General features: G+C 41.2%; 5 protein-coding genes across 7 annotated transcripts in view; 2 read left to right on the forward strand and 3 right to left on the reverse strand.

The window, feature by feature from the left end:
• mbnl1 (muscleblind-like splicing regulator 1) overlaps nucleotides 1–1,871 on the reverse strand; it is a 46,051-nt gene extending 44,180 nt beyond the window's left edge. The window contains exon 1 of the mRNA XM_079347626.1: nucleotides 1,781–1,871. The gene's annotated coding sequence lies outside the window, so the exon portion shown is untranslated. The remainder of the gene's footprint in view (nucleotides 1–1,780) is intronic.
• A 434-nt stretch (nucleotides 1,872–2,305) lies between these two features.
• On the forward strand, nucleotides 2,306–12,299 carry LOC306826356 (cullin-3-like). Its single transcript, XM_079347620.1, has 16 exons — nucleotides 2,306–2,584; nucleotides 4,634–4,831; nucleotides 5,994–6,107; nucleotides 7,624–7,784; nucleotides 8,005–8,119; nucleotides 8,225–8,453; nucleotides 8,602–8,747; nucleotides 8,872–9,048; nucleotides 9,170–9,340; nucleotides 9,489–9,596; nucleotides 9,843–9,967; nucleotides 10,063–10,159; nucleotides 10,341–10,475; nucleotides 10,675–10,861; nucleotides 11,393–11,538; nucleotides 11,723–12,299. Exons 1-16 carry the CDS (start codon nucleotides 2,525–2,527, stop codon nucleotides 11,852–11,854), a joined length of 2,301 nt encoding a protein of 766 aa, XP_079203746.1. The 5' UTR covers nucleotides 2,306–2,524; the 3' UTR covers nucleotides 11,855–12,299.
• On the reverse strand, nucleotides 11,943–16,792 carry dhrs12lb (dehydrogenase/reductase (SDR family) member 12-like b). Its single transcript, XM_079347643.1, has 10 exons — nucleotides 16,574–16,792; nucleotides 16,111–16,244; nucleotides 15,954–16,036; nucleotides 15,745–15,840; nucleotides 15,569–15,650; nucleotides 15,422–15,483; nucleotides 15,168–15,272; nucleotides 14,425–14,515; nucleotides 13,273–13,410; nucleotides 11,943–13,197 (listed from the first exon to the last, which is right to left on the reverse strand). The coding sequence occupies exons 1-10, from the start codon at nucleotides 16,627–16,629 to the stop codon at nucleotides 13,031–13,033; spliced, it is 1,014 nt and encodes a 337-aa protein (XP_079203769.1). The 5' UTR covers nucleotides 16,630–16,792; the 3' UTR covers nucleotides 11,943–13,030.
• Nucleotides 16,793–16,980: 188 nt separating this feature from the next.
• Nucleotides 16,981–21,681, forward strand: ap1s3b (adaptor related protein complex 1 subunit sigma 3b). 2 transcript variants are annotated; one of them, XM_079347648.1, is made up of 6 exons: nucleotides 16,981–17,147; nucleotides 18,329–18,507; nucleotides 18,643–18,751; nucleotides 19,316–19,453; nucleotides 20,807–20,867; nucleotides 21,033–21,681. In XM_079347648.1, exons 1-5 carry the CDS (start codon nucleotides 17,145–17,147, stop codon nucleotides 20,846–20,848), a joined length of 471 nt encoding a protein of 156 aa, XP_079203774.1. In that variant the 5' UTR covers nucleotides 16,981–17,144; the 3' UTR covers nucleotides 20,849–20,867; nucleotides 21,033–21,681. The 2 variants fall into 2 exon arrangements, with proteins under 2 accessions (XP_079203774.1, XP_079203775.1); XM_079347649.1 differs by lacking the exon at nucleotides 20,807–20,867 and having other exon boundaries at nucleotides 16,991–17,147.
• Nucleotides 21,682–21,952: 271 nt separating this feature from the next.
• Nucleotides 21,953–25,182, reverse strand: scg2b (secretogranin II b). 2 transcript variants are annotated; one of them, XM_079347624.1, is made up of 2 exons: nucleotides 25,038–25,182; nucleotides 21,953–24,582 (listed from the first exon to the last, which is right to left on the reverse strand). In XM_079347624.1, exons 1-2 carry the CDS (start codon nucleotides 25,165–25,167, stop codon nucleotides 22,736–22,738), a joined length of 1,977 nt encoding a protein of 658 aa, XP_079203750.1. In that variant the 5' UTR covers nucleotides 25,168–25,182; the 3' UTR covers nucleotides 21,953–22,735. The 2 variants fall into 2 exon arrangements, with proteins under 2 accessions (XP_079203750.1, XP_079203751.1); XM_079347625.1 differs by lacking the exon at nucleotides 25,038–25,182 and adding an exon at nucleotides 24,668–24,799.
• Between the last annotated feature and the right edge of the window lie 498 nt (nucleotides 25,183–25,680).

Raw genomic sequence — 25,680 nt, forward strand, 5'->3', positions numbered from 1 at the left:
ACATTGTAACTAATGTCTTGTGTCCTGCCTGTCTGTATACTGCTACTACTACTGGATGCCTTGAATTTCCCTTGGGATCAATAAAGTATCTATCTATCTATCTATCTATCTATCTATCTATCTATCTATCTATCTATCTGTCTGTCTGTCTGTCTGTCTGTCTGTCTGTATGTCTGTCTGTCTGTCTGTCTGTCTATCTAACATTATGACGGGTTAGGCTTACGCACCCAAGTATTTCTAAGAAGCATTCAATGGTCGGGGCTTCAAGGGGAAGACTGTGTGAACATGAACTGCAGGGATTTGATCGATTCACAAAATCAGAATAACAAATCAGCAAATAGTTTTCAATATAAGTTCTATGACATTGTTCTAATAAAGCTTTTCCATGAGCTAGTGTCTGTGAAATAAACTCATATAGGGCAATCTATGACAGAGCTAGTTATATAGTAGGTGTTGAGACCTCTGAGAACCAGTTAATTGGAGGTGTAAGAGTTTGTGAGATGAGCTCTGACATCACTGTTATCTGTTGGTATATAAGGGAGATACAACATTTCCAACCAGAAGGGTCGGGGAAATAGTGCTTTTCTGCTGGGTGCTCTTCAAGCTTGATGTTGGAACAAGTAAGCACTAGAGAGCAGCAGAGCGGCACCAGACAAACGCCATCAGACTCCCTCTCTCCTGTCGATTCTGCTCATACGGCTATTGAAAACACTTTTCTGAACTTTGTCATTAGTTTATCTGTGTTTGTGTGAAGTTGGCTATGTAGCTGTATTCATTTACATTTACTGCAAAATCCCCTAAGGCAGTTTGCATAAAACCAAATAATAATAGAAAACAATATTGGTTAATAAACTTCAAATGCAAAACAAGAGGATACCGAAAACATGTGTAGATGATTAATGACTTCTACATTAATCTTTATGCACTTTGTAGCCACATTGAGAAGAGTTTAAAGAAGTCAGCTATTTCCTCCTTTCTCTTGACACAGACTGACCAAAAGAAACGTCTCTCAAGTAGCCATTGTTGCTATACGTTGACAGAGTTGATGAATATTTAACAGGAGGAGGGAAAGTGGTAGGCATCAGATCACTAGAAGAAAACAACAAAACACTCTAGCCCCATCATGTGACCTGACTATCAATGGACTGTAGCAGCTCAGCTTGCTACTCCTTATTGGCTAATTGTGTGTGTGTTTTTTTTTTTTGGCCCAATGTTGAGCTTTGAAATAAACCTTGAAAGAAAAAGAGCTTCCAGGTAGGTGTGGTCTGTACTTTCAACTCCTTAACTTTAGCTATAGTCTGCAGGCCTATGTTTACAGGTTGCATGGGGTCGTATGGTGGGTTGGATGTCTTAGACAGAGAAGCAGGCAGGGTGGAAATGTTTATGGTCAGCACCATGGACAGTGAACAAAAGCTTGTCCAGGTGATATGCGCCATGCAGACAGAAATCAGAAAGCTGGAACTGGAGAACATGGGCTTGAAGAGGAGAGCTGGAGCTAATCTAAGGAAGAATGCAACATTTCCCATCATGAAAGAAGAGAGTAGAGGTATGGCATGCTTAAATAAACACATGCATTGGTAGAGGATCCAGAAGTATCTAGGCAAATGCTTTAGAACTTGTAGTTATCGAAGATTATAGTTTTGTGCCTTTGCTGTAGGCCTACTCTAAAGGTAGACTATAGGTTTCATATACATTTTACATTACAACTGATGTTTTTCTAAGAATTAATACTCGTTAAGTTAATGTAGGCTAATTACTTTTTTTTAACATGGAGACTCACCTCTGCATTTTTCCTTTCTCTTATTCAGAGAGCGTCGTCATGACAGTGAGAAGATATGTCTTCCAGCCGTTGGTCGGCCATAGGAATTCACAGTTGGAGAATGTTCAGCGTTGGACTGGAAAATAGTACAGAAAGACATTCGCTATCTTTATATTGGCGTCAAATATAAACGACATAATATAAACATTTAGTTGACGTATACGTGTCAGTACACTACCAGGTCCAACCCCTGACTGTAGTTCTGACCCACCACGCCGTGCTTGAGTTGTCCTGTTACTGTTTTTTGTGTCTTCAAACTTTCACCAGATAAATGTTTTTTTCTGCCCCTGTATGTTGTTTATAGTAGTTTACTAGTTTGTAAACATTCAAATTCAACGTTGCATACATTTTTGGTGAAAAATAAATATCATAACTTTGATGTAACGGCTTGGATATGAGTGGGTAGTTTAAATATCAACCTGTGGAATGCACCTGTCAGTGTAATTACTTTACTCTCGCGAGACTTCGGCGTTGCGCAGTGTTGTAGAGCCGTCCGCCATCACTGGATACTAGCTAACATTAGCTAAGAACTGAGAACTGAGAGCGAGTGACAACAACATAACAGACACAATCACCGACCTATTTCCTAAAAGGGGGAGGTCACTGAGTTTCCAAGTCGCGTTTTTTGGCGTTCAGAGCAAATTAGCAGCTGCCTTTCATGTAGTCTTTAAGTCAACTTAGAAACGAAAGTCGTTCTACCTAAACATGTCCAACCTCAAAGGCGGCACGAAGAAGGACACCAAGATGAGGATACGAGCCTTTCCTGTAAGTCTTGGTCGGTTTTTGTGAGCGCTGACACGCTATCTATGAGACTCGAGAGCCGGGGATGATACATCTTCGTGCTAGCTAGCTGGCTCAACAGTATAAACATGTCATTGCCCTGTGAAAACTGCTGGAAGCGGAATATATTCTCCGAAGAAGATTCGCTTTGCTATAATCAGTTAGATTGTTTAACTACAGCTAGCCTCTTTGTTTTTAAATGAAACCGTCGTTTGACATGCGATAATATAATATGACGTGAGGAAAGTTCCTTAGTGACATAGTAAATAGTAGCTAGCTATGTAGCAGGCCTGGTCATTTTAGCTGAAGTGACGCCAGCTAAGTTGCAGTCAGTCAGCTAATATCATTTCACTTTGGTTACCTGCGAGCTCTTGGCTGTTGACATTTGATTGCAGCAACATGAAATAGGCTGTTACAGACTGAAATGAAGATTAAATTATGTTGCGTTAGTCTGAGTGGTAATGTAACTTTAGCATAATGTGTGACTGCTGTAAACATATATAAACATGCCATATGTAACTCGAGCAGCTACTTCCTACTGCTGCTAGTTTTATACAATTAAAATACCATTAGTCTGAAATGCATTATTCACCTAGACACTTTCAAACTAATCCTGCTCATGAACACAAATGCCATTTTGTGAGATCATGTATGTCGTGTAGATTTTCTATCCATGCAATAATGCCCATCATTTTTCTCGATAATCAGTGTGGACAAAAAAGAAACAGATTCTTTCTCTTGGAAACCTTGTTTTGTGAGTGGGTGTCTGGCAGAATGAGTCAGTGAGCAGATGAGTGAGTGAACAGTTAATCCTTTCTCAAATGTTTAGCTCACATGCAAGTTCGAGCCCGGCCCATTAGTCCCCAGTTAAGCCACTGCCAGGTGGTCTCAGTTCATTTAAAAAACCCCGATTGCAGGGATTAATTTGTGTAGATCCATTTACTATTATTACTTTTTGATATATATGTGCTGTAACGGAAATATAGGTTACCTGTCAAGCAGGAGTTGTTGTTTTTTTTACGATTTGTATCCATTCAATGATTTCTTGCATGACTTAAATAAAATGATGATACCAGTTACCTAAAATACATGTGTGCACACCATGCATGAATCTAGTGAAGATCATCTTAATGAAGTTAAACTGAGTTGCAGAGCCATGTAACTGCTTTGTTTTTCTTATATTTCTGATCAAATTGAGTATCAATGTGTTTCAAGACACTTTTCTGCTTGAATAAAAATTGGCAATTTTTGAACTTTTTTTATTGTCAGAAGGTTTACATGTTAAATGTGTAGTGTTTTATATTGAACACATAGTGGCCTCCACCTTCCGTCCATGCAGCTTCAAGGTGCTGCTTGGAACATTTCAGTCCTTGGTTTTAAATAGTCAGGATACAACAGGTAACATTTTCTATTTTTTTATTTTTTTTGCCATGAGCATGGCAGACGCTGCACTTATGGCACAAATAATGATGATACAATATTTTCTTGTCACCCAAGGGGAAATTTGTTCTTGCAGATTTTCACAGTTGATACTCGTGAAGAAAAAACATGTAACGGCAGGTAGAATCAAATGACACAAGTAGAAACGCATAACAAAGAGGGGGCCAGTCAGCGTGGAAGCATGTTAAGGGCCTCAATCGCTGAGGGGACGAAGCTCTTTCTGAAGCGTGCCCTCTTCCAGTTCAGGGTTCTGTATCTCTGACCTGATGGTACTAGTAATGAGTGGTTCCTGATACAACAGTCAACCAAAGGCTCCCCGAGGCACCTTCCTCCACATCCCATAGGTGGCATACCGTCACTCATCCTGAGACTGATTTTATTCCGTCCTAATGTCCTTACCCAGATTTGAGTATCGGCTTCAACCAGTACCCCGCCACAATCTGTTATGTTGCTTAGAAAGAATATTGGGCCTTAACTATAGCTATGGCTCTTTATCTTATACCCTTTCGTTTTGAAAAAAAAGAAAATCCAGAATAGACTCTCTCTCCTGTATACAAACTTGTTTTGCTTTTTTTTCTCCCCCGCTCCTCCTAGATGACAATGGATGAAAAGTACGTAAACAACATCTGGGACCTTCTAAAGAATGCTATCCAAGAGATCCAGAGGAAGAACAACAGTGGTTTAAGCTTTGAGGAGCTGTACAGAAATGCCTACACCATGGTGCTCCACAAGCATGGGGAGAAGCTGTACACTGGCCTAAGGGAGGTCGTCACAGAGCATCTCATCAACAAAGTAAGATACCTCCTCTCTCTAATACCGCTTGGCTTTTAAAAGTCAACAACCTCAACTTTATTGTACGAGGAGGTGGCTCATTTCCTTGTAGCTCATTCTGATTGCTCTCATCCCCTTTGTCTGAGTTCTACTTTGAGACCTTATCGACCTGTGAGTAATCGTCAATGGACACATATACCAGGATACGATACTTAGCAAATGATTCCAGATGTCCCAACAGCACGTTCACCAACGCCCTCCAAAGTCAGGTTACCAGTAGGCATCTTTAATGACACGCCTTAACCATCTCAGCTGCAAAACAACTGTTTCTGTACCTTGACCTCCTTCCCCTATCTCTGACTGATCCAAGCCTCCCTTTGGATTTATTAGTTACTATCCAAGATTGATTAGGACATTGAAAGCATTGTCTGTAGTCATTTTCACATACACTGTTCTGAGAATATGTAAATAAAGTCAGGAGAACCCTGAGCCTGTGGTTGTGCCCAGATAGCAGGGAGCTAACGTTCCACTCACTCCAGGTGAATCCTCATGATATCCTGCTGCATTCTCACGTCAAGCTCACTTTTTTTTGCAGAAAAACTGGAGTGAAACAATTCTACTTTTTTTTTTTTTTTTGCATTCACACATCCTCAAGCTTCAGGAGTTTTGTGAAAGTGTGACCACAAAGTTCTGTTTCGGGAAAGCCCACCGCTCTAATTTTTCCACTACCCGTGTTTTACTAACATTAAGACATTTTATTTTAGCTGTTGGCTACCTGCTTTTTTTTCTACCGATGCAGTCCCTGCATTTAAAATACAAGTTAGTTATGTTTTTGATCGATTTGATATTGATTAAAGATGGTCGAATTGTGTCGATGGAAAAGCTGGAGTCTGAAATCAAGAGGATTATTATTATAAGTCTGTACCTTGTTGATGGAGTCGCCATCAGTTTGTGTTTGAGGGATATTTAGTAACCTTTGTAAATTTGGTAAAAGATGATCTTATTTGTTACCAATAATCAAACAAGCAAACAGTGAAAGGACCTAAATCACAGTTCTTGACTCCTACAAGGGCGGAGTCTGTCTTCATGTTCTTCTCCTTAAATGATGTTAACATCTTTCCCTCTGATTTGATGTTTATCAATCACATGAAACTCCATGTTGCTTGAACCTCTTGTCTTTCAGGTACGGGAAGATGTCCTGAACTCTCTCAACAATAACTTTCTGCAAACGCTGAATCAGGCCTGGAATGACCATCAAACTGCCATGGTCATGATCCGAGACATCCTCATGTATATGGTAGGTGGACTTTCATCAATGTGTCGATGTTTTCTTGTTTGGAACAGAGTTAAGTTTGAACATTTCTGCAATAGCTTCTGGTTAGCTCTGCAAGTCTGGACTTTGACTTTAAGGTGCTGTTTTATTTGCAGACCTAACAATGAGCCTCTGTTGCTGTATTTATTACTTTTTTTTTTTTTTTGTCCGGAAAACTGGCAGGACGAGATGGTTTACTAAAGCCAGCAGCGAGTCCAAAGTGTTTGTTGGTTTGTGTGTGAGCCCTTGAGATGGTTCGAAGCGTAGGCTAAACAATGGCACAGTCAGTACAGAGCCCAGGCAGCTCTCCTGGGGTTCTTTGTTCTCCACTCTCTGTCCTGGTCTTACCCCCGCCAGTTGGCTTTCTGTCATTTAACCACAATCACAACCCCCACGTCAGTGCAATGGGAGCAGCCTGCTGCAGTTTTTCAGCTACCTGCCGACCTCTAAAGGAGAGCCACAGAGATGCAACAAGTGCTACTTTGCGATTCTCGTCTGGTCTTTTAACTTTCTCGGAGGTCCCCGTCTCACTTTAAGCCCCGGAGGACGGATTTGTTGGTCCAGGAGACTTCTTCAATTTCATTGGTCTCGGGAGCAGTCATGAAGGAGTAGTAGCGTCATCTGAAAGCCACCCCTCAATAGCTCAAAAGCAATTTGTTGGAAATGAATGAACAGAAAGCAGAAATGGCTCTTTCATGCAAACTTGGAATGAACACTTTCTACAGACAGATTCTAAAAGTTTGGGTCGGAAACAATCGCTCCCACGATTAGGCATGCCAAATGTTAACCATGGTGGAGTCATGCTGCTTGTTTTTCCAGTCTTGTTACAGTGTTTTATATATACCGCCAACACTCCCTTTTATAGTGTCGTTTTCTGTTGGGACTTTAGCTGGGACTTTTGGATACACCTACCAACTAGAGATGTGCTGATTGCAATTTCTTTGGCCAATTCTGAATTCCGATTGTTCGAGTTTTGACCTCTCAATACCGGCATTGGATGATTTCAATTTTCTTTTCCTTAACAAACTATGATATACAGGAAAAATACCCAAAAAAAGAGAACGTTTTTGGTAACCTTTCTGTTATGATAAAACAGTGATTGTTGAGGGCGCTCGAGGTCTCGAGGCGAGTTGCGCCTCATGTACAAAGTCCTCCAAGCAGGCAGCCCGTAATCAACTGGCTGCTCACCAATCACTGCTGAACAGGCTGAAAAATGGCTGATTTAGATCATCAGAAAGTCAATCAGTTTTTTCAACATCAGAAAAAAGAGGTAGTTGTCAAAGGTTTAAGGTAGTACTACGTGATTGGTCAGAATTCTTCAGATACTCCTGACATGAAATGTGAGGAACACCTTTCATACCGTAAAATACATACTACTGTTTCTGACTCTTTATTTCCTTAAAATGCACATTATTAACAACCTGATAGTCCGGTTTGGCTGGATATTTTTGAACACACACTTACCCATGTCTCTTCAACCTTTTCTCCCCCCCCCCCACAGGATCGGGTCTATGTGCAGCAGAACAACGTGGAGAACGTGTACAACCTTGGTCTCATCATATTCCGGGACCAGGTGGTGCGTTACGGCTGCATTCGAGACCATCTGCGGCAGACGCTACTGGACATGATCGCCCGTGAGAGAAAGGGAGAGGTAGTTGACAGGTACGCGTGATTAACTCTTTACTGCGCGATGTCAAGGATTGTTCTGACCAGGTGTTTTTGGTAGAACAAGTCAATACTGTGCTGAACAAAAATGGATATCTCCAGGTTTTATATCAAACTGTCTCATTTTGTGAAAATATACGTTTATTGAGATGTTTACTGCAAATGAAATGGCAGTATGCTGTTACTGTGGGAGCCTTACATGGTCTTTTTATTGCAGGGGCGCCATAAGAAACGCCTGCCAGATGCTGATGATTCTGGGACTTGACGGCAGATCTGTGTACGAGGAGGACTTTGAGGGCCCTTTCTTAGATATGTCTGCAGAATTCTTCCAGGTGAGTCCGCAATATCTCCGGGGTATGTCTTCCCCCGTTTCCGTGAAACACGCAGGGGGGGGAATAAGTTTGAAGTAAAACAACACACCGTGTCTGCTCGTTCAGATGGAGAGCCAAAAGTTCCTCGCAGAAAACAGTGCCAGCGTCTACATTAAGAAGGTGGAGGCGAGAATCAATGAGGAGATCGAGCGAGTCATGCATTGCCTGGACAAAACGACAGAAGAGCCCATTGTGAAAGTGGTGGAGAGGGAGCTGATCTCTAAACACATGAAGACCATTGTGGAGATGGAGAACTCCGGCCTCGTTCATATGCTGAAGAACGGCAAGACGGAGGGTAACGGATGAACTTTTCGATTTCAATCCAATTTTTTTTTAATTTTTTTTTTTAACATTTTTGAAGAAATGTAAACGCAGCGTTTGTTGTCTGTCTCGCCCTTCCATCAGAAGTTTGATCTCATTCTTACCCCTATCTTCTCTCTCAGACCTGGCCTGCATGTATAAGCTGTTCAGTCGTGTGCCAAATGGCCTTAAAACCATGTGCGAGTGTATGAGCTCTTACCTGAGGGAGCAAGGCAAAGCTCTGGTGTCCGAGGAGGGAGAGGGAAAGAACCCTGTGGACTATATTCAGGTATGCCCGATAAAGAGTAAGACCAGTCAAAGACAGTGACACTTGGATCAGCACAACATTGTATCAGAACAGAGAAGAAGTGTCATGGACTAAAATCGCCCCTTTGTTTTTGCCTCCTCAACAGGGCCTTCTGGACCTAAAGACACGATTCGATCGTTTCCTCCTCGAGTCCTTCAACAATGACAGACTCTTTAAACAAACCATAGCAGGAGACTTTGAGTATTTCCTCAACCTCAACTCCCGCTCACCAGAGTACCTATCACTTTTTATTGACGACAAGCTCAAGAAGGGGGTCAAAGGAGTATGTTTTTTTTTTTTTTTTTTTTTTAATTCTTCTTCAAACACATAGCAGATGATTTTCAATCCCGACATGGTGTGTCCATTGTCTCATTCTTCTTCTTTTCTCTTTTGTTTTCGACCAGTTGACAGAACAGGAGGTCGAGTCGATCCTGGACAAGGCCATGGTGTTGTTCAGGTTCATGCAGGAGAAGGATGTGTTCGAAAGGTACTACAAGCAGCATCTGGGCCGCAGGCTGCTCAGCAACAAGAGCGTCTCGGACGATTCGGAGAAGAACATGATCTCGAAGCTCAAGGTAAAAGAGCGAGAGGGGGGGGGGGGTCAGATATCAATGTAGAATCACATCTCGTTATTCCTTTTTTGTTTTCGCTGCCCTGCCTTGTCTCTGTCCAGACTTAACATCGGCGGTTTGACCTCTGTCCTCTTGTCTTTCTCCTTTACAGACAGAATGTGGCTGTCAGTTTACCTCGAAACTGGAAGGGATGTTCAGAGACATGAGCATCTCCAACACTACCATGGATGAGTTCAGACAACACATACAAACCACATCGGTAAAGAGGATAGACACCCTTTTAGAAAAAGAATAAAGAAAAAACGAAACGCATTTTAGACATGGAGTAAAATGTGAGGTAAAAGCAGTCCAGGTGTGAAGGGACGGGGTATAAGGAAATGTCCTTTTATAAGTGCATGCTGTAAAGGAGGGTGACACAGCTGTTGTTCTGTATTGGAGATGTTCTGCTTAGTCATGCAAACTGTAAAAGTGCATATTCTGAAAAATGCTCACGCATCTCTTCAAGGCATCTCTAAGTGGTGTGGACCTCACTGTAAGAGTCCTCACGACTGGCTACTGGCCAACACAATCGGCAACACCTAAATGCACCATCCCGCCTGCTCCCAGACATGCATTTGAAGTTTTCAGAAGGTAATCCTCATAGGTGTCATCGAACTTTACACAAACGTGTGCAATAAAGACTCTGTGCTCGAAAAGACATTTTAAACGTTGCTTTTATTTGACAGGTTTTACCTCGCCAAGCACAGCGGCAGACAGCTCACACTGCAGCACCACATGGGCGGGGCAGACCTGAATGCAACTTTCTATGGAGCTATCAAAAAGGTAGACACAACACGGTCTTGGGGTGGGTGGGTGGGGGGGGAGGGACTGATTGACTTGCTTTTTGATTCTCAGTGACATCATTCAAGGTATTTATGATTGGAATAGGAAAGGAAATGTTTATCTTTAAGGCAGCATCATGATTGAGAGTTGTAATTCACCTTGTCTTATCCTTCATGTGCAGGAGGATGGCTCAGAAGTGGGTGTGGGAGGTGCTCAGGTGACGGGCTCTAACACCCGGAAGCACATCCTGCAGGTGTCAACCTTTCAGATGACCATCCTCATGCTCTTCAACAACAGAGAAAAGTGCACTTTTGAGGTAAATAAAAAAAAAAAAAAGTCTCCATCCAGCCGTCTTAATCTCAGTCTGTCTTTACAACCTTGTGTTTTTGTGAAGAATAATTTTACCCGCCCTGTGAATGCATGCATCCTTAAATGAAGGATATAGCTTCTGTGTCCTCTGGATGACATTTTCGCCCCCCCCCCCCCCCCTTTTTTTTCTGTCCCGCTTGTTGCAGGAGATCCAGCAGGAGACGGATATTCCTGAGAGGGAGTTAGTGCGAGCGCTGCAGTCTTTGGCCTGTGGGAAGCCGACACAGAGAGTTCTCACCAAGGAGCCAAAGTCCAAGGAGATCGAGAGCGGCCACGTGTTTACAGTGAATGATCAGTTTACTTCCAAACTGCACAGAGTCAAGATACAGACAGGTGGGCAGAGTTTGTTTACAGCATATACCGTAACCATAGAGAACTTGTGGCTTCTGTCCACTGCTAGCTCGGGTTGGAGGGAAAGATGTCTGAAGTCTGAAACATGATACTAGAGTGTATCAGGTCATGCCACTTTATTTTTAAATGTTGGTAAGGATAAGGGAGGATAAACTTTATTGATCCTCCAATGGGGGAAATGTGTTTGTTACAGCAGCTCAAAAACAGGGAACAGGAAATATAAACAGCACCAATAGCAAAAAAGTTTTAAAAAACCAGCTATGAGAACATTTACATTAATTGAATAAAGGAAGAAAAAAATACAATAGAATTAATCATCATAGAATTAATTCTTCTCAATCACATTAAGAATGAGTAAAAAAAAAAATTGAAAAACATTTATAACAGTTAAGATAAACAAGTCTGAAATCCCTGAGTCTCATGTCTCTTCTTGTATAGTCCTGAATAAGAGACATCATCACCCTATGAGATTTTCTACATGTCCATCTTGTCCTTGTATCCTCCTCCTCCCAGTTGCTGCTAAACAAGGGGAATCAGACCCAGAGAGGAAAGAGACGCGGCAGAAAGTGGACGACGACAGGAAGCACGAGATCGAAGCAGCCATTGTTCGAATCATGAAGTCGAGGAAGAAGATGCAGCACAATGTCCTGGTGGCGGAGGTGAGAATCACCAGTGTCATGTTAAAGGCTATGTGTTGTAAATGCATTGTTTTTGTAGCTTTGTTAAGCATTTTGAATTGATTCATGAATGATTGTTGCTCGATAAATAAGCGGGCCTGTCCTTTTAATGGAAGACAAAAGGGGTTGCAGTTTTGTTTACCATTGTGTGATTCTGTGTCCTCAGGTGACTCAGCAGCTACGGGCACGTTTTCTCCCCAGCCCTGTGGTAATCAAAAAACGTATAGAAGGACTAATAGAAAGAGAATACTTGGCGAGGACGCCAGAAGATCGAAAAGTGTACACCTATGTTGCATAGAAGATGAACTCTGGATGAGAGGAGGAAGAGACTGGACAGAGAGGATCTGTTTGTTTTCTTTGGACTGTTGTTACGCATGGACTGGAAGTTTCTTTTAAAGACAAATGCTGGGAACCTGATTCATCCTCCCTAATAAAAACACAGTAAACGTACGTAAAAGGGGAATGAAATGTTGGCGCAGGAAAAGAAAATGAATCCATCAAAACTTGTAGATGATTTTTAAATCGGGCCCAGTCTTCCTATTCCCTGTGAGTTTTGGATGGATCCAGCTTCAAGCTTTTCACCGTTTTACCCTTGTAGAGATCAAATTTGCAAAGAATCCCTTGGGAAAAATGTGAATGCACCACATTATTATTTTTTGTTTCAATACTGTATAAAAATAATAAAATTATTAAAAACAGAAACTGTGGATTGTTACACAACAAAAATAAAAGTAATGAGTATTGATGCTCTGTAATTTTTCACACAGATGCTCTGAGGATCTTTACATTTGACTCTTGGTGTCATAGTGGTTTTCACATTGAAATAAGTATTAAAACTTGAGGGTTTTTTTTTCCTGGTGAGGAGTCCAGAATATTTCCTTTTTTTTTTTTTTTTTAAAAGGCCCATACACATGTCTGCTCTGGCTAAAGCAGCTTCTTAATCACACAAAGAGAAGAGCAACAATTGAAAACCAAGTTGTCTCTTCCCCAGTTTAATAAATTTTAATGGAATCTGAAACTTCTCCAGGTGTCAGACAAAGGTCATAAAATCACATCCAACAAAAAAAATACTTAAGATCCTTGTTTATCATTTGACAGATGGGCAAGTCTTACACACATTCAATAACTGAAATTAATGTTTTCAATGAAAGTCAATACATGTCTTTCAATCAATAGTAAATGAGAAGTTCAATGTGGTCCTTCAGAAAAAAACGAGGGTATCATGGGTAAATCTGGCTACATCTGTTTTCAAATGTGTAAAACAAGAAAGCGCCCCATGTACAGAGTCCCGGGTTCAAATCCAACCTCCAGCTAATTTCCCATATCATTCTTAACTCTCTGATTTATCTCCATTGTCCTATGTCTCCAATAAAACCACCAAAAAAAGCACATTCGACAAAAGTAACAGATTTTGAAATTGGAATGAGTTCAAGCAAATACCTAAATTAATCAGTAGCTGTCTTTTTTTTTTTTTTCAGTCATACTGTGGTCTAAAAGAGCTGTTGAGACGGTTGTGCTCTTCCTCAGCCTTCGACAGAACGTCTTTGGCCAAAGCTTCCAGCTGACTCATGAAACTTTGAATCTCTTCAGCAAAACTGCGAGTCCAGGCTAGAGGCAGGTGGGCAGGAATCGGGACACGATCTGCAACACAAACAGTCTGTCAGAGTTGGTCATTCCTGTCTGATGATGGCGACGTGTGAACTTAATGCTGCTCACCTTGAAAGAACTGCCCGCTGCGTGATCGGGCAGAGGTTCGACATAAGGCCAGCCACAACACCGTGTCCGCTCCCTGCTCGACACTGCGAAGCCTATCTGCCATCATCTTGTGGAACTGAGGCATGGATGAGGCAACCGCTGGAAACAGTGAGTTAAGACATGAGTGGTGAGTGCTTTAGTTTACTGGGTCAACATTGCTGATACAAAATGTGAGGGTATGGGGCACAAGTAGTGCCAAAGCTGACAATCTCTATCACTTGTATTTGCCCTGATCTGAAACCTATAGTCACACTAAAGTACATTAGAGAGGCAAGGTTTCCACTACAGTATGATTTACAGTGAAGAAAAATGCCCTGCAGTTTCAGTGTGAACCAATAAAGCATTTTCTGAAACAATCCCTTCAGGATAAATTCACAAAAACAAATATATTTTAATGTAAAAGATGAGGATGAAAAGTGTGTAGTCTTCCATATCTATCTTATTATTAAAAGACTTAAATTGTTCAAAAGGGGAACACATTGCTTACCTAATGTCCAAACAAAAATGTCTACTGTTTGATAAGTATTTTTTATTCAGCTGTCAAGTCTGATGTGTGCACTGGGGGATAATGGAGCATATTTAGTTATGGAAACAATCAAGTAGGTTAGAATACATTACTGCTGAATTGAAATATCAGTTTTTTCTCATTTATTTAACCTAGACAGTGCCTATACACACTCCTATATATATATATATATATATATATATATATATATATATATATAGATATATATATATATATATATATATATATAGATATAGATATATATATATATATATATATATATATATAGATATAGATATAGATAGATAGATAGATAGATAGATAGATAGATAGATAGATAGTGTCTGGTGATTTTGGTTTGTTAGCTTTTTCATAAAGGCAATCCGTTGCTATATATCTATATATAGATAGATAGATAGATAGATAGATAGATAGATAGATAGATAGATAGATAGATAGATAGATATACACATTGCTGTATAATTGTAAAATCTTTAAAAACGGTCTTGTTGTAATTTTCTGTTGGCTTAAATGTATTTAATAAAATAAATGAGAGAAAAGCAAATATAATACCAGCACCAACAAAAGTCTTCAGTCAGAGTTAGTACCTGGTGTATCCACCCAGCCTGGATGCATCACAGAGAAGTGAATGAGGGGATTGGCTTTAGCCCACTGCTGTGTCAGCACCACCTGCTGTCTCTGACATGAAACAACACATAGTCTCCTGAATTAAAAAGAAAAGTACCTTCACACACATAAATACATACAGTATATACGTAGATATGTTTTTGGCAGTTGGTAATGACATGCAGCAACGTGCAGAGGGCTGGAGTCAAACCTGGAAACTAATATCAAGGCTATATCCTCTGTACATTGGGCACGGAATATAACTACTAGGCTATCAGGTGCGCCTAAAAATTAATTTTCCATGTCTATTTTATTCCCTTTTAAGTTTCTTTTTTAACTTGTTTAACTGTAAATGGTATATTCATCTTTAAAAGGTATAAGCATCTTTACTGCAGCAATGCTACATACAGCAACACTGAACTTAAAAAACTCTTTTATAAGTGCAATGCAAAAGCTTTCCTAAAGGGACAAAATTGGATTCGTATGAAAAATAAGAGAACACATAAAAGGCCCATTTAAACATTTAAGAATATTACATCACTGATTTATAATTGACATTTTACATGTTGAATAACATACTGCGAAAGAACTTTGTCTTGTGTTATCCACGTCTGAAAAGTCATCAGTGTCTAAAGCTATTAAATATTTGAGCGTGGAAAAACATTTATGACATTTTCCTCAACTGATTGCTTATAAAACCTCTGGTCACATTCTCGTCTCGTACCTTGTTCTGGGCGTAGACCATGACGCCATCAAAGTGGCCCTTCTCTGACTGCAAGTCATCGACTGCGAGCTTCTGGACAAGCATGCCCCCTGATGACACAGTGATCTAACAGGCAGGGAGAAAGGAGGCTCAGTGCGCTAAGACAACAGCCTCTACAGCACTGTCAACAGAAGAGGCTTTATATATTTGTCTGTCCTCATGATACAGATGAGGACTTTGTTTGTGTGTATTGAAGCGGGTGTATGGATTTATACCACTCTAGGATCTCGGCTCTTCTGTAGAAGTGGTATCAAAGTTTGAGTGAGGATGTACGTCCCTGAAGAGTTGGGGAAAAAGTTCATAGTGTTATTTTTGGTGATGCAGCATGAGGGCACTTACTGTGCATCAGATATAAGTCTCACCCATTGTGTTAGTGGCAAAGTTCTTCTCCAGTCCCTCTATAGTCAGCTCTCTCTTGTGAACCATGCATCCTGCATTATTTATCTGTCAAGAAGAAAAAAAAAACAACCTCAAACATCCTTTTAAGTCTATAAAGTCAGTTTGAAAAGATTATGTGAGATTAACAAAAGGTCCATACCAACACATTCAAGGATGGATACTGCAGCTTGAAGGACTCTGCAAATTCCCAGACTTTGTGTGTCTCTGACATGTCCAAAATATGGACATGCACTTCCTAAAATAAGTAGAAGAAACAAGTATCAGCCTATGACATCACACACATCATGGGATTAATCTCTCCCTTTTCCCCCTTTCTTCATAGTTATGATTAAATTGAAAAACACCAACTGTATTTCCAGACTCATGGATGATGTCCTCCCTTGCCTCCTCTGCTTTATCACTGTTTCTGCACACCATGTGGACGGTTCCACCTGGAACCAAAACATTAGACTTTTTTCTATCAATGTAAAGTTCTCAATGGACAACACACCTCTTCAGTATTTACCTCTCTTTGCTATAGCCATGGCTGTTGCTTTGCCGATTCCACTGTTTGCTCCGGTGATCATGAAAGACCTCCCCACGACAGACACATTCAGGTCTTGGGGCTCGAAGTATGCTGCTGCCGCTTCATATCCCTTCCTAAAGCCGCACATAAAACACACTGATGAATTTTAGAATCTTTCAACGTTAAATGTCATCCTCCAGAAATTTGGGCAGTCAAAGGAACTATTGTGAGTGGACCATATTGTGTGATGGTGTTTGTTCAATACAGTGACCAGGCTTTTCAATTCCTGTTTTCAGCAGACTTATGGCTAAGTTATAAAAACATATCTGAATAAAAAATCCAATATAGAGGGCTTCACTAACAATTAAGACTTTATATTCACAACAAATACTCCCAATGCAGATATATGTATATATATATTTTTGATCAGCTCCAAAGTTGGGATTCAGTGGCTTTTACTGACCTTGTAAATTGGTGGATCCCGGTCAAAAACCAGACTGTATTTCGATACAAAGACATGACATCAAGTGAAAAATAATCTCTGGAGATGCCTTCGGGTTGTCCTATCCTTCAAACTACTGTAACAGATCACTATCCCATTCAAAACAGGCAGAGAGAGAGAGAGATAAAGAGAGAGAGAGTGGGTGAACGTGCTGCTGCTCTCTGCTGACGCTTTACAGGAACAACACCAAACATTAACGCTCAGTCAAATGACCAAAGTTAAACATTTATGTGCTCGTTCGCCCACTAATCACGTGGTAGCTCTTTCTAAACTATGATGGGCCGTTTGTTGGTCGCATCCCAGGGTTACACATCCCAAAAACAACCAATCCAGATGGTTGTGAAGTTTGGTGACGCGTCCGGCAGGCACCGCTCCCCCCCAGGGCGGCCCGGAGAGGCGGAGTTAACCAACTTTACGCTTGCTGAAGTGAACGACGGACAGAAATGTGTTCAGCCGGTCCATTTGACCCTTTGTGAGGGTTAAAGTGTTTTTATTTTTTGATGTGTATTTATAGCTTTGGCGCAGCTTCAAAATGGTAAGTGTTTGTTTCCTACGCTTCAAACAGCGTCAGTCTACGTACAGCTGATCACCTGTTGCATCTGTTGTCGCTGACAGGTAGCTGAAGAAGCTTTAAAAAATACAATTGTACACTACTTCCTGTTATACCGACACCTTTTATGACAGTTTTATTTACATTTTAACCTAGATCTTATTTTTTTTTAGATTTGATTGTTGATCCCATTTTAAGCGACGTAAAGGTGTAAGGTGTGCATTTCCGTAACCGGTCTTCCTCGGCTGAACAGGTTTCGTCACTTTTATTCGACTGCTTCCCTGGTGGCAGTTTGACGCTTTCCATATCAATTTACATACGAGCACACCTAGAAATACCTGTTCCTTCACTGCTTTCAGCCTGCTTTCATTTAAGTTAAATGTGGATGTAATGTCAGTCTTGAGGTGGCATCAATCCTGATCATCCTTAGGCTCTTTATCTTTCATGTCCTCATTTGTATGAAACTACTTCAACCCTCAAATTGTTCTAAAACGGCTTTCAAAGCAATTATATTTGTTATTCTTAAATCCTAAAGATTTACTTTCCTGGGTTGCAGCATGTGCATATGACAAGGCCATTATTTTGAAATCACCCCGTTTTAAACATCAGCTCATTTTCAAGTCACCTGTGCTCTTTGTTGGTCTGGACGAGAGTTGAAGGGAGGTGTTTTGCCAAGAATTTGAGACTCAAATGGCATTTTCTACACACAAAAAAAATGCCATCAATGCTCGGAGGACAAAAAGACTTTTTCCATTCTCCTTTGTGTCTTTCTCATAACAACAATGAAAGGAAGACTGCAAGGAAATGGTGAAGCTGTTTGTGTCCAACATGGGCAGGGGAAAAGTGCTCTCTGATATGAAGCCAAATGTATTCCCAACTTTAGGAAGGAAATATTGAAACATCTTTGTCCTAACTCTTGAGGAGTATCAAGGAAACCCCAAACTACCTCTTCCTCAATGTTTTTTAACCCTCACATTTGTCCATGTGTGTCCAAGTGAAGTTACTGTTTGATGAACCTTTACAAGCTAAACTACTTGTTTGACCTTTTGTGTGTGTGAAAGGGTAGTTAATAATGTATATATGTGCAGGGGTGTTTGTGTGTCTCTCTCAGTTCATTCATGTATCACAGCTACCGCTCCGACCCTGTTGTGTGTCTGTGTTGTCAGATGCGCTTCCTGTTGCTCTTCAGTCGCCAGGGGAAGCTGCGTCTGCAAAAGTGGTTCACTCCCATAACCGAACGTGAGAAGAAGAAGATCATCAGGGACATGACCACCATGGTGTTGTCAAGGCAACCGCGCTCCTGTAACTTCCTACACTGGAAAGATCTAAAGATTATTTACAAGAGGTGGGAGCTGCCCCCACATGTTAGATAATTTATCTTCTTCCTTGGTAGTTCGACCGACAGTCTGCTTTACGTTTAATTAATAACTAAGTTCTATGTTTATTTAAGCCTAAAAGCAAAGTATGACCTTTTCTTCAGGTATGCAAGCTTGTATTTCTGCCTGGCCATTGAGAACCAGGAGAATGAGCTGTTGGCCCTGGAGGTTATTCATCGCTACGTGGAGCTGCTGGACAAATACTTTGGCAATGTATTTCATTGTGTTTCCCATTCTTTCTTATTTGATATCCAACTGTAGCCTGAAGTGTTCCTATTTAAATCTCATGGTAGTGTTGGCTAAATCATACAGTGCTGTCACAATACTCAAGTCACTGACCTGTAATGACTTTTTGATTTCAGAAATGTAGTGGTATGCTTATTATTTGTATACATTGGGATTTTTTTTACTGCAACTGATGTCCTGAAGGAAAACATTTCCCTAACATAGGTTTTTTTATTTAACTGGCGTGAAATAATAACTAAACCTTGCTTAAAAGTAATATAAGTAGTAGACGGGTTTATTTGTATTTGCATGCACCTAATTTAATGAATGTTATATGAGGTTGGTACCTACGTTCAACATATGTTTAAAATTCAGCTAAAAGCTCTTTCATGTTGTCCGCCTTACCTTAGCCTATCCTAATTATTTAACTGTTATCCCATACTGGAAAGATCACTAACAGTTTGAATGTGAAAGTCAAATGAGGACACAATGCCCTCTGCGTGGTTTTATTTCAAATATATGAATCAATAATCGCCATCATGCCTCCTCCAGGTTTGTGAGCTGGACATAATCTTTAACTTTGAGAAGGCCTATTTTATCCTGGATGAGTTTCTAATGGGAGGCGAAATACAAGAAACCTCCAAACAGATTGTAAACCGCTCCATCGAAGCCTCGGACATGCTGCAGGAGGTGAGATGCTCTGGCGCGCACACTCATGCACAACACAACACACACAACACAACACAACACAACTAGGGTTGCAAAGGGGTGGAACATTTCCGGAAAGTTTCCATGGGAAATTTTGGAAATATATTGAAAATTGTAAACTTTCCATGGGAAATTGAGGGTAATTTAATTGAACTGTGTCATATGCAAGCATAAATATAAACATAAATATAGCATAAATATAAACTTTTCGTTTTATCCTAAGTAGACATTCATGCAAAATAATACAGCTAAAAAAAACATTTCAACAGATTTAAATTTTTAAAATATATTGCCCCATAGTTTAAAACTGACTTCCCTTTATGTAGTATACAGGCTAAAATGTGTGGCTTCAATAGTCTTGTGCTCTGGGCTAAAAGTGTGGTCCAGGGTTCTAGAACTTCTAACACATGCATGTGTTAGAAGGGTGCACGGTGCATGTAGGGGGCGTGGCCTCAGTATCACTGTAGTAAGCAGTGTGCTATGTGCATGTGATTTAAGGAATAGCATATTCAAGTGTACCTGCATGAAATCTGGTTGTTTTGATCAAGACTATGCTAAAATACATTTCCCCAACTATATTTCAGTTCCCCTTTAAGGGCCGACCTTCAATTTTATAAATTCCCAGTTTATTCCCATTTTATAAATTCTCATTAATTCCCATGGAAAGTTTCCAACTTTGAAAAGTCCTGGAATTTTGCAACCCTAAACACAACACAACACAACACAAGGTGTGGCTCTTTTTTTGCATCTGTGGTGTGATCATGTAATTAATGACTTAAAATAGGTCATTCATATGATTTCTAAATGTAGTTTGTAGTGGATTGTCTGTATTTTTTTAATTCAGTCTTGTATGTGGGCTACTTAAGAGGGTTAAGATGTCAGAAATTGGTGGAAATTTAAAAACACTACATTTGAATCAAGCGTATGTGGTTGCAGTAGTCAGTGTGCCATAATGAGTGAACTTAACAGTGGTGCTGCTGAGACCCTGGTGTGCCTTTGTCTTCCTTGTTACGGGTTAGTTGTTGCTCCTCTTCGTACAGATTTGTTTGTGCTGCTGTTTCTTTCCCCCTGTGTGTCTATAGTATCTCTCTCTCTCTTTTTCTCTCTCTGTCAGTGCTATTGCTAGTGTGGGACAGATTTCCCTGAACCAAAGATTTAGTGTTTGGTTGTCCCTTCCCGCTCCCCTCCTCTCCCCCCTGTAGGTCCGTGGCTCTGTGTGGTACAGTAGTTAACTGGGATGTTTTGTTCTGAGCAGGGCTGACTAACACTTTGAAATCTAGACTTGGACTGTGTGCAGCGTAGCCTCTTCATTCATTTTGATTATTATCGCTTCAGGATGACATCAGTGAGTGGTATGAGGTGGAGCTGTTTGGATGACCTTGAATATGGACAGAAGGTTAGATGTTCTGCTTGTGTTAGTCACGTACCTTGTGTTGGTGTGCTCAGCATTCAATAGCAGGTCATGTGTGGATGTGTGCCTGCCTGTGAATATTAAATGTCTTATGATTCAGTTTTGAAAGGCTGTCTATCTTACTTCTTGTTCTGTTCTGCCTTCTTCTAGACCATGGAGGAGTATATGAGCAAACCAGCATTTTAACCCATGCAGGGTTAAAAAAAAAGAAAGAACATCTTACAGTAACAGTGAGGAGGAATAGAGGATGCCAAATGTACTGTTTGTAAGTCAGAAGTTTTTGAAAATGAAAAAAAAATGGATTTATTGACTAAACATTTTCTAAAGAAGAATGTCTACTTGCAATTTCATTTGAGAGTAAGTCTAATGTTTGTTCATAGTTGTGTGCTATAATGAAGGGAGGGTGGGCTTTTTAAAACTAATTCCTTTTGATTTTGAATGAAGTCGTGATAGAGGATCAGGGTATGAAGATCTGAATAATGACGTTGTTTTAGGTTTGTAAATGTGTTTCTGATATATTTAAATCCATGTTAATATATTGAACATGAATGATTCATTCCGAGAACTCTACAAATTGTTGAAAGAGCGGAAAAAATATTTATAATGGATCATCTTGATGTGCATTTTCATTCTGATTCCTTTCATGATGCTCAGTTTGAGTGAAATGATAGGAATGTTTCGAATCTGTACTTTCAGTTAATCGTGTTTGTTTTCTCTATTGTGTTTGAATATCTGTGCTTTTTATAATGTGCTTGTATGATGTTGAATCTTTTCATTAAAATGTGTATTTTGGTACAAATATTTTGACTTTTGAGGAATTTATTTAATTACTAGAGACAGAGGTCAATCTACTTAATGGAATTTCGAGGTTTTATAGGTTCAAAGTGGCATAAGAGGGTTAATTCCCCCTTATCATCAGGGGATCATAATAACGTAAGTGCCTATAATAATTTCATTTATTTAAAATTTGTAATTTATTTTCTTTCTGTAATTTCTAAACCAGGCTGAGTTTAGTGGATTGTGTAGGTTTTTTTTTTTTTTTTAATAAGGCAACACAACTCAGCAAGAAGAAAAATAATACAGCTGATGCTTTATTTATCTGTGATTCATCACACATTATTGAACATGTACAAAATGGTTTAAAAATGAGCATACATAGCACAACCACTGCTAGGCCAACAATACAGAGCTTCGTAGTATGAAAGGGTTGGAAGGCAGGCGATGGTCTGCTAGTTAGACTTGAAAATAATTATCCATAATAATAACATTAAATCTACTAACCCTGAATATAGCAAGAGTCACAACAACATTTGTCCTCTTTCATAATGAAAACTCCCACAATGTTCCTTCAGTTCTCCTGTCTTTATACTGTTTGCGTGTGTTTTACAGGCCCAGTCTGCATTATATTTAACAGATATATTCACATGTGTAGATGAAAAATAAGTGTTTTTGCCACTACCCGGTAATAATAATTTAAATATAGGCCCATTCCTGCTGTTTACAAACAACATTAATGTAAACAAACTTTGAACATCGTCACAAAACTTTTAATAACTTCAGCATTCATATTGAAATTGTGATTTTAATCAAAGTATTTATAGGCAATTTGGGACTAAAGACAGGTTCACATCTATTTTGAGGACGCCTTTTTCACTATTGCACCTTTAATATTTCTATAATGTTCTTGCAGCAAGTAGGGACTTTTCTTTGTGTTCATTTTCATTAGAATGACATTAGTATAAGCTTTAATCATATAATATAAATTTGTAAACTATATCACGTCCACAAAACGTTATTTCTGAGACAGTATAAATACTATAATCTGAATTTCTTGCGTCTTGCAAGGCGTCTGGCTACATCCCAGCCGCAGTTTTTTCACGGTGCTCCTTCCCATCCTCCACTTCTTCATCGGCGATTTGTGGAGCTGTGGTTTTGGCGGTAATCTCCTCTTTCCCCTGCATCTCTGTGGGGTAAACATTCTCCTCTGTGGCCACCTCGGTCTCCCTCTTGGCAACTGGCCTCTTTTCAGCGTCTGCTTGCCCCAAGTAGTCCTTCAGGGCCCGCTCGTACAGCTCATAGGGAAACTGGCCCTTCAGCTGTGCCTGCGTGTCCCTCTTGGCGATGGGGTTGGGGTACTCGGTGAGGATTTTCGCCGCCAAGTAGGTGGTCACCTCGTCTTCTACATCGCCATCATCATCTTCATCATCGGCAGCAGCAGCAGCAGCAGCAGCAGCAGCAGCCTGGCGCTTCAGGGGCATTTTATTAAGCTCAGATAAAAACAGGTTCTCCCTGCGTCCGGATGATGAAGGGATTTTCAGACCTGAATTTGCTGCTGGCTTTGCCACCGCGGGGATTCTATCCGAGGGGGTCTTCAGTGGTCTCTGCACCACGGGATACTCATTACTGATCGTCTCCACGCCGATGATGTCCAAAAAGTCCTCTCTGTCCATGTCCTCGTTGGCGGGCTTGCTCTTAATTGGCAGTCTACGGTTGAAGTACCGGATCTTGGGGGTCTGGCCGGGCATGTAACGAGCTGGGGCGTGGGGGTCGCGGTGGAGCTTCCTAAGCTCCTGTGTGAGCAACGTGTCGATGAGGTCCTGTGGGGGGACGTGGAGCTTCAATGAGAGCTCCAGCAACTCCTTTACCGTCCGGGGATCCAAGATGGAGGGGCGGATCAGTCTCTTCCTCTGCTCCCCGATCTTGTCCCTCTTCTGTGTCTGGTCACTCATCTCCAGGACCTTCAACAGGTAGTAGTCCACGAGTTTTGTGTCGTCATCAGCCTCCTCTTGGTCCTGGCTTGCCCTGCGCTGCATCTCCTCCCTCTCCGCCTCTTCCTGCTCACCGAGCGCCCTGTCCATTTCTTCATGGCTCCCGTTCTCCATCTCCTCCGTCTCCTCCCGCTCCTCCACGGGGACCCACTCCTCTCCTCCGGCCACATCCTCATAGGCCGGGTTCCTCAGGCTCATTCCCTCATCTTCCTCCTCATCATCGTCCCCGAACACGTCTCTCTTTTGGCCGGTGACTGAGGGCATCCTCCCGAGCTCCTCAAAGATGGAGCGTAAATTGGCAAGGCTCTGGGGTGTGTACTGCTCATCCAAGTCCTCGGTGGCCCTCTTGGAGGCGTCTGTGTTCTCCTCATCCTCAAACATCAACGGATATTTCTTATGGGGTCTGGGGAAGTTGCCGTAGTCTGCCGGCGCGCCCTCAGGGACTTCCGTGTCTTTGGTGCGGTGCCTGTGCGTGCGTCTGTCGTTCCTGGGCGCAGACGCGGGGCTGAGCTTTGCTTCTTTCCCGGCCTGTTCCTGCAGGGACCTGAGCATGGCTTTCATCAGCTGCTCAGCGGTAATGTCCTGTCGCTGCTGCATGGCGGGGGCAGGCTGACGGTCCCCGGGAGCCTCATCCTGCTGCGAGGCAAGCTGGAGCAGGACCCTGAACTTCTCCACTTCGTCATAATCCGCGGGTTCAGGTCGACCCCCGTTTCGCTGCTTCAGGTTCTCTATGTACTCCAGAGCTTTCATCATGTCGGAGCTGGGAGGGTAGGCAGCCGGCTGCCCCTCACTCTCCCCGCCTCGGAGCCTGTAGTGGCGGGGGAGAGACGCAGCCTGCACGGTGCAGCCATGGACGAGGAAGGCGAGCAGGACCACGGCTCCCCCCGCGGGCAACTTGTGGTGGAAATGCAGCATTATAGGCAATCTATTACCTGCGAATTTGGAGAGAACAAAATGTAATAACTGACAAAATAACACAAATTTTACTTTTACCTAAAATTGAGAGCTTAAACCTACTCGAAAGCAACGAGCCTTACAGTGCCTGAGACTGTTTTGATCCGGTTTTTGTATGCCTACCACAGAGATTTACGCTCCGCAAATTGATTACGATGCAGCGCGTGAGTAGATACATTCACATCACTGGATGAGTCACTCCCCGCGTTGTTAAGGGTAACCGCAACATCCGATTTCAATCAAACAACAGCCATAACAGAAGATTACATCTCCTCCTCGTCATTTCTTTGTAGCTATAACTCATTATAACCATCTATTGTCCAGGATGTGTTTCATTACATTGAGATATGCGAACGTATAAAAAACTGCCCTCCAATCTTAGACAACATTTGAACTAAAAACTAATCAAATATGTATCGCATCTGCGTCTTACCTTTGGCAATAAACCTCAGACAGCAGTAAAGGTGTATTTCATCTCCTCTGTAGCGGTCTTGGGCGCTTCTGTTTTCAGCACTTGGACAGCTCCCCTCGTTATATGAGGCGACACCTGACCACCGCGTCATCACACAACACACGCAAGAGCCGCTCGAAAAAAAAATCCATATAAATGATTCAGGTTTATGATATGGTATACTAAAAACCTTGCAGTGTTAAAAATAGTTCGCTTTGCTGTCTGTTGAACAGTCGAGATCTGTAAAAACATATCGACTGGAAGATTTAAAAGCCTGGTAGCATATGTATTGACTCCAGAACCAGGTCTCACAAAGAGCGATTTGTTTATGTTCATATTCTTCCATCAGAAGAGTCGAGCTTTTCTTCTGGCATATACATATTTAAAGGAAATCTTAAAACGTATAACCTTTCCATTTATGTCATGACATTTCCATTTATGTTATGACAAACTAATGCAAACATCAACATGTGGGATTATTTTATCTGAAAAATACGTTTCACATTTCATTTCACAATAAGGGTAATAATGGAAAACTAGGTTTAAAACAATTCGCAGTTTTCTACCGTCACAATCGTCACGGCAGATAAAGAGTTAAACCCTCTAGCGATGACTCACTGACTAA

This window comes from Symphodus melops (assembly GCF_947650265.1).
Source record: "Symphodus melops genome assembly, chromosome: 7".
Classification (NCBI taxonomy): domain Eukaryota; kingdom Metazoa; phylum Chordata; class Actinopteri; order Labriformes; family Labridae; genus Symphodus; species Symphodus melops.

What these genes read in the sequence shown, in the direction of transcription:
- LOC306826356 (XM_079347620.1), top strand. Translation starts at nt 2,525, where the DNA reads ATGTCCAACCTCAAAGGCGGCACGAAGAAGGACACCAAGATGAGGATA. An exon ending in GCATTTGAAGTTTTCAGAAG is followed by an intron (nt 9,968 to 10,062) that starts GTAATCCTCATA and finishes TTTATTTGACAG; the next exon opens with GTTTTACCTCGCCAAGCACA. An exon ending in GAGAAAAGTGCACTTTTGAG is followed by an intron (nt 10,476 to 10,674) that starts GTAAATAAAAAA and finishes CGCTTGTTGCAG; the next exon opens with GAGATCCAGCAGGAGACGGA.
- dhrs12lb (XM_079347643.1), bottom strand. Translation starts at nt 16,629, where the DNA reads ATGTCTTTGTATCGAAATACAGTCTGGTTTTTGACCGGGATCCACCAA. An exon ending in GGGATCCACCAATTTACAAG is followed by an intron (nt 16,245 to 16,573) that starts GTCAGTAAAAGC and finishes GTGCGGCTTTAG; the next exon opens with GAAGGGATATGAAGCGGCAG. An exon ending in AGAGCCGAGATCCTAGAGTG is followed by an intron (nt 15,273 to 15,421) that starts GTATAAATCCAT and finishes CCTGCCTGTTAG; the next exon opens with ATCACTGTGTCATCAGGGGG.
- ap1s3b (XM_079347648.1), top strand. An exon ending in TGGACAAATACTTTGGCAAT is followed by an intron (nt 18,752 to 19,315) that starts GTATTTCATTGT and finishes TGCCTCCTCCAG; the next exon opens with GTTTGTGAGCTGGACATAAT. An exon ending in CCTCGGACATGCTGCAGGAG is followed by an intron (nt 19,454 to 20,806) that starts GTGAGATGCTCT and finishes TTATCGCTTCAG; the next exon opens with GATGACATCAGTGAGTGGTA.
- scg2b (XM_079347624.1), bottom strand. Translation starts at nt 25,167, where the DNA reads ATGACGCGGTGGTCAGGTGTCGCCTCATATAACGAGGGGAGCTGTCCA. An exon ending in TCTGAGGTTTATTGCCAAAG is followed by an intron (nt 24,583 to 25,037) that starts GTAAGACGCAGA and finishes CCAAATTCGCAG; the next exon opens with GTAATAGATTGCCTATAATG.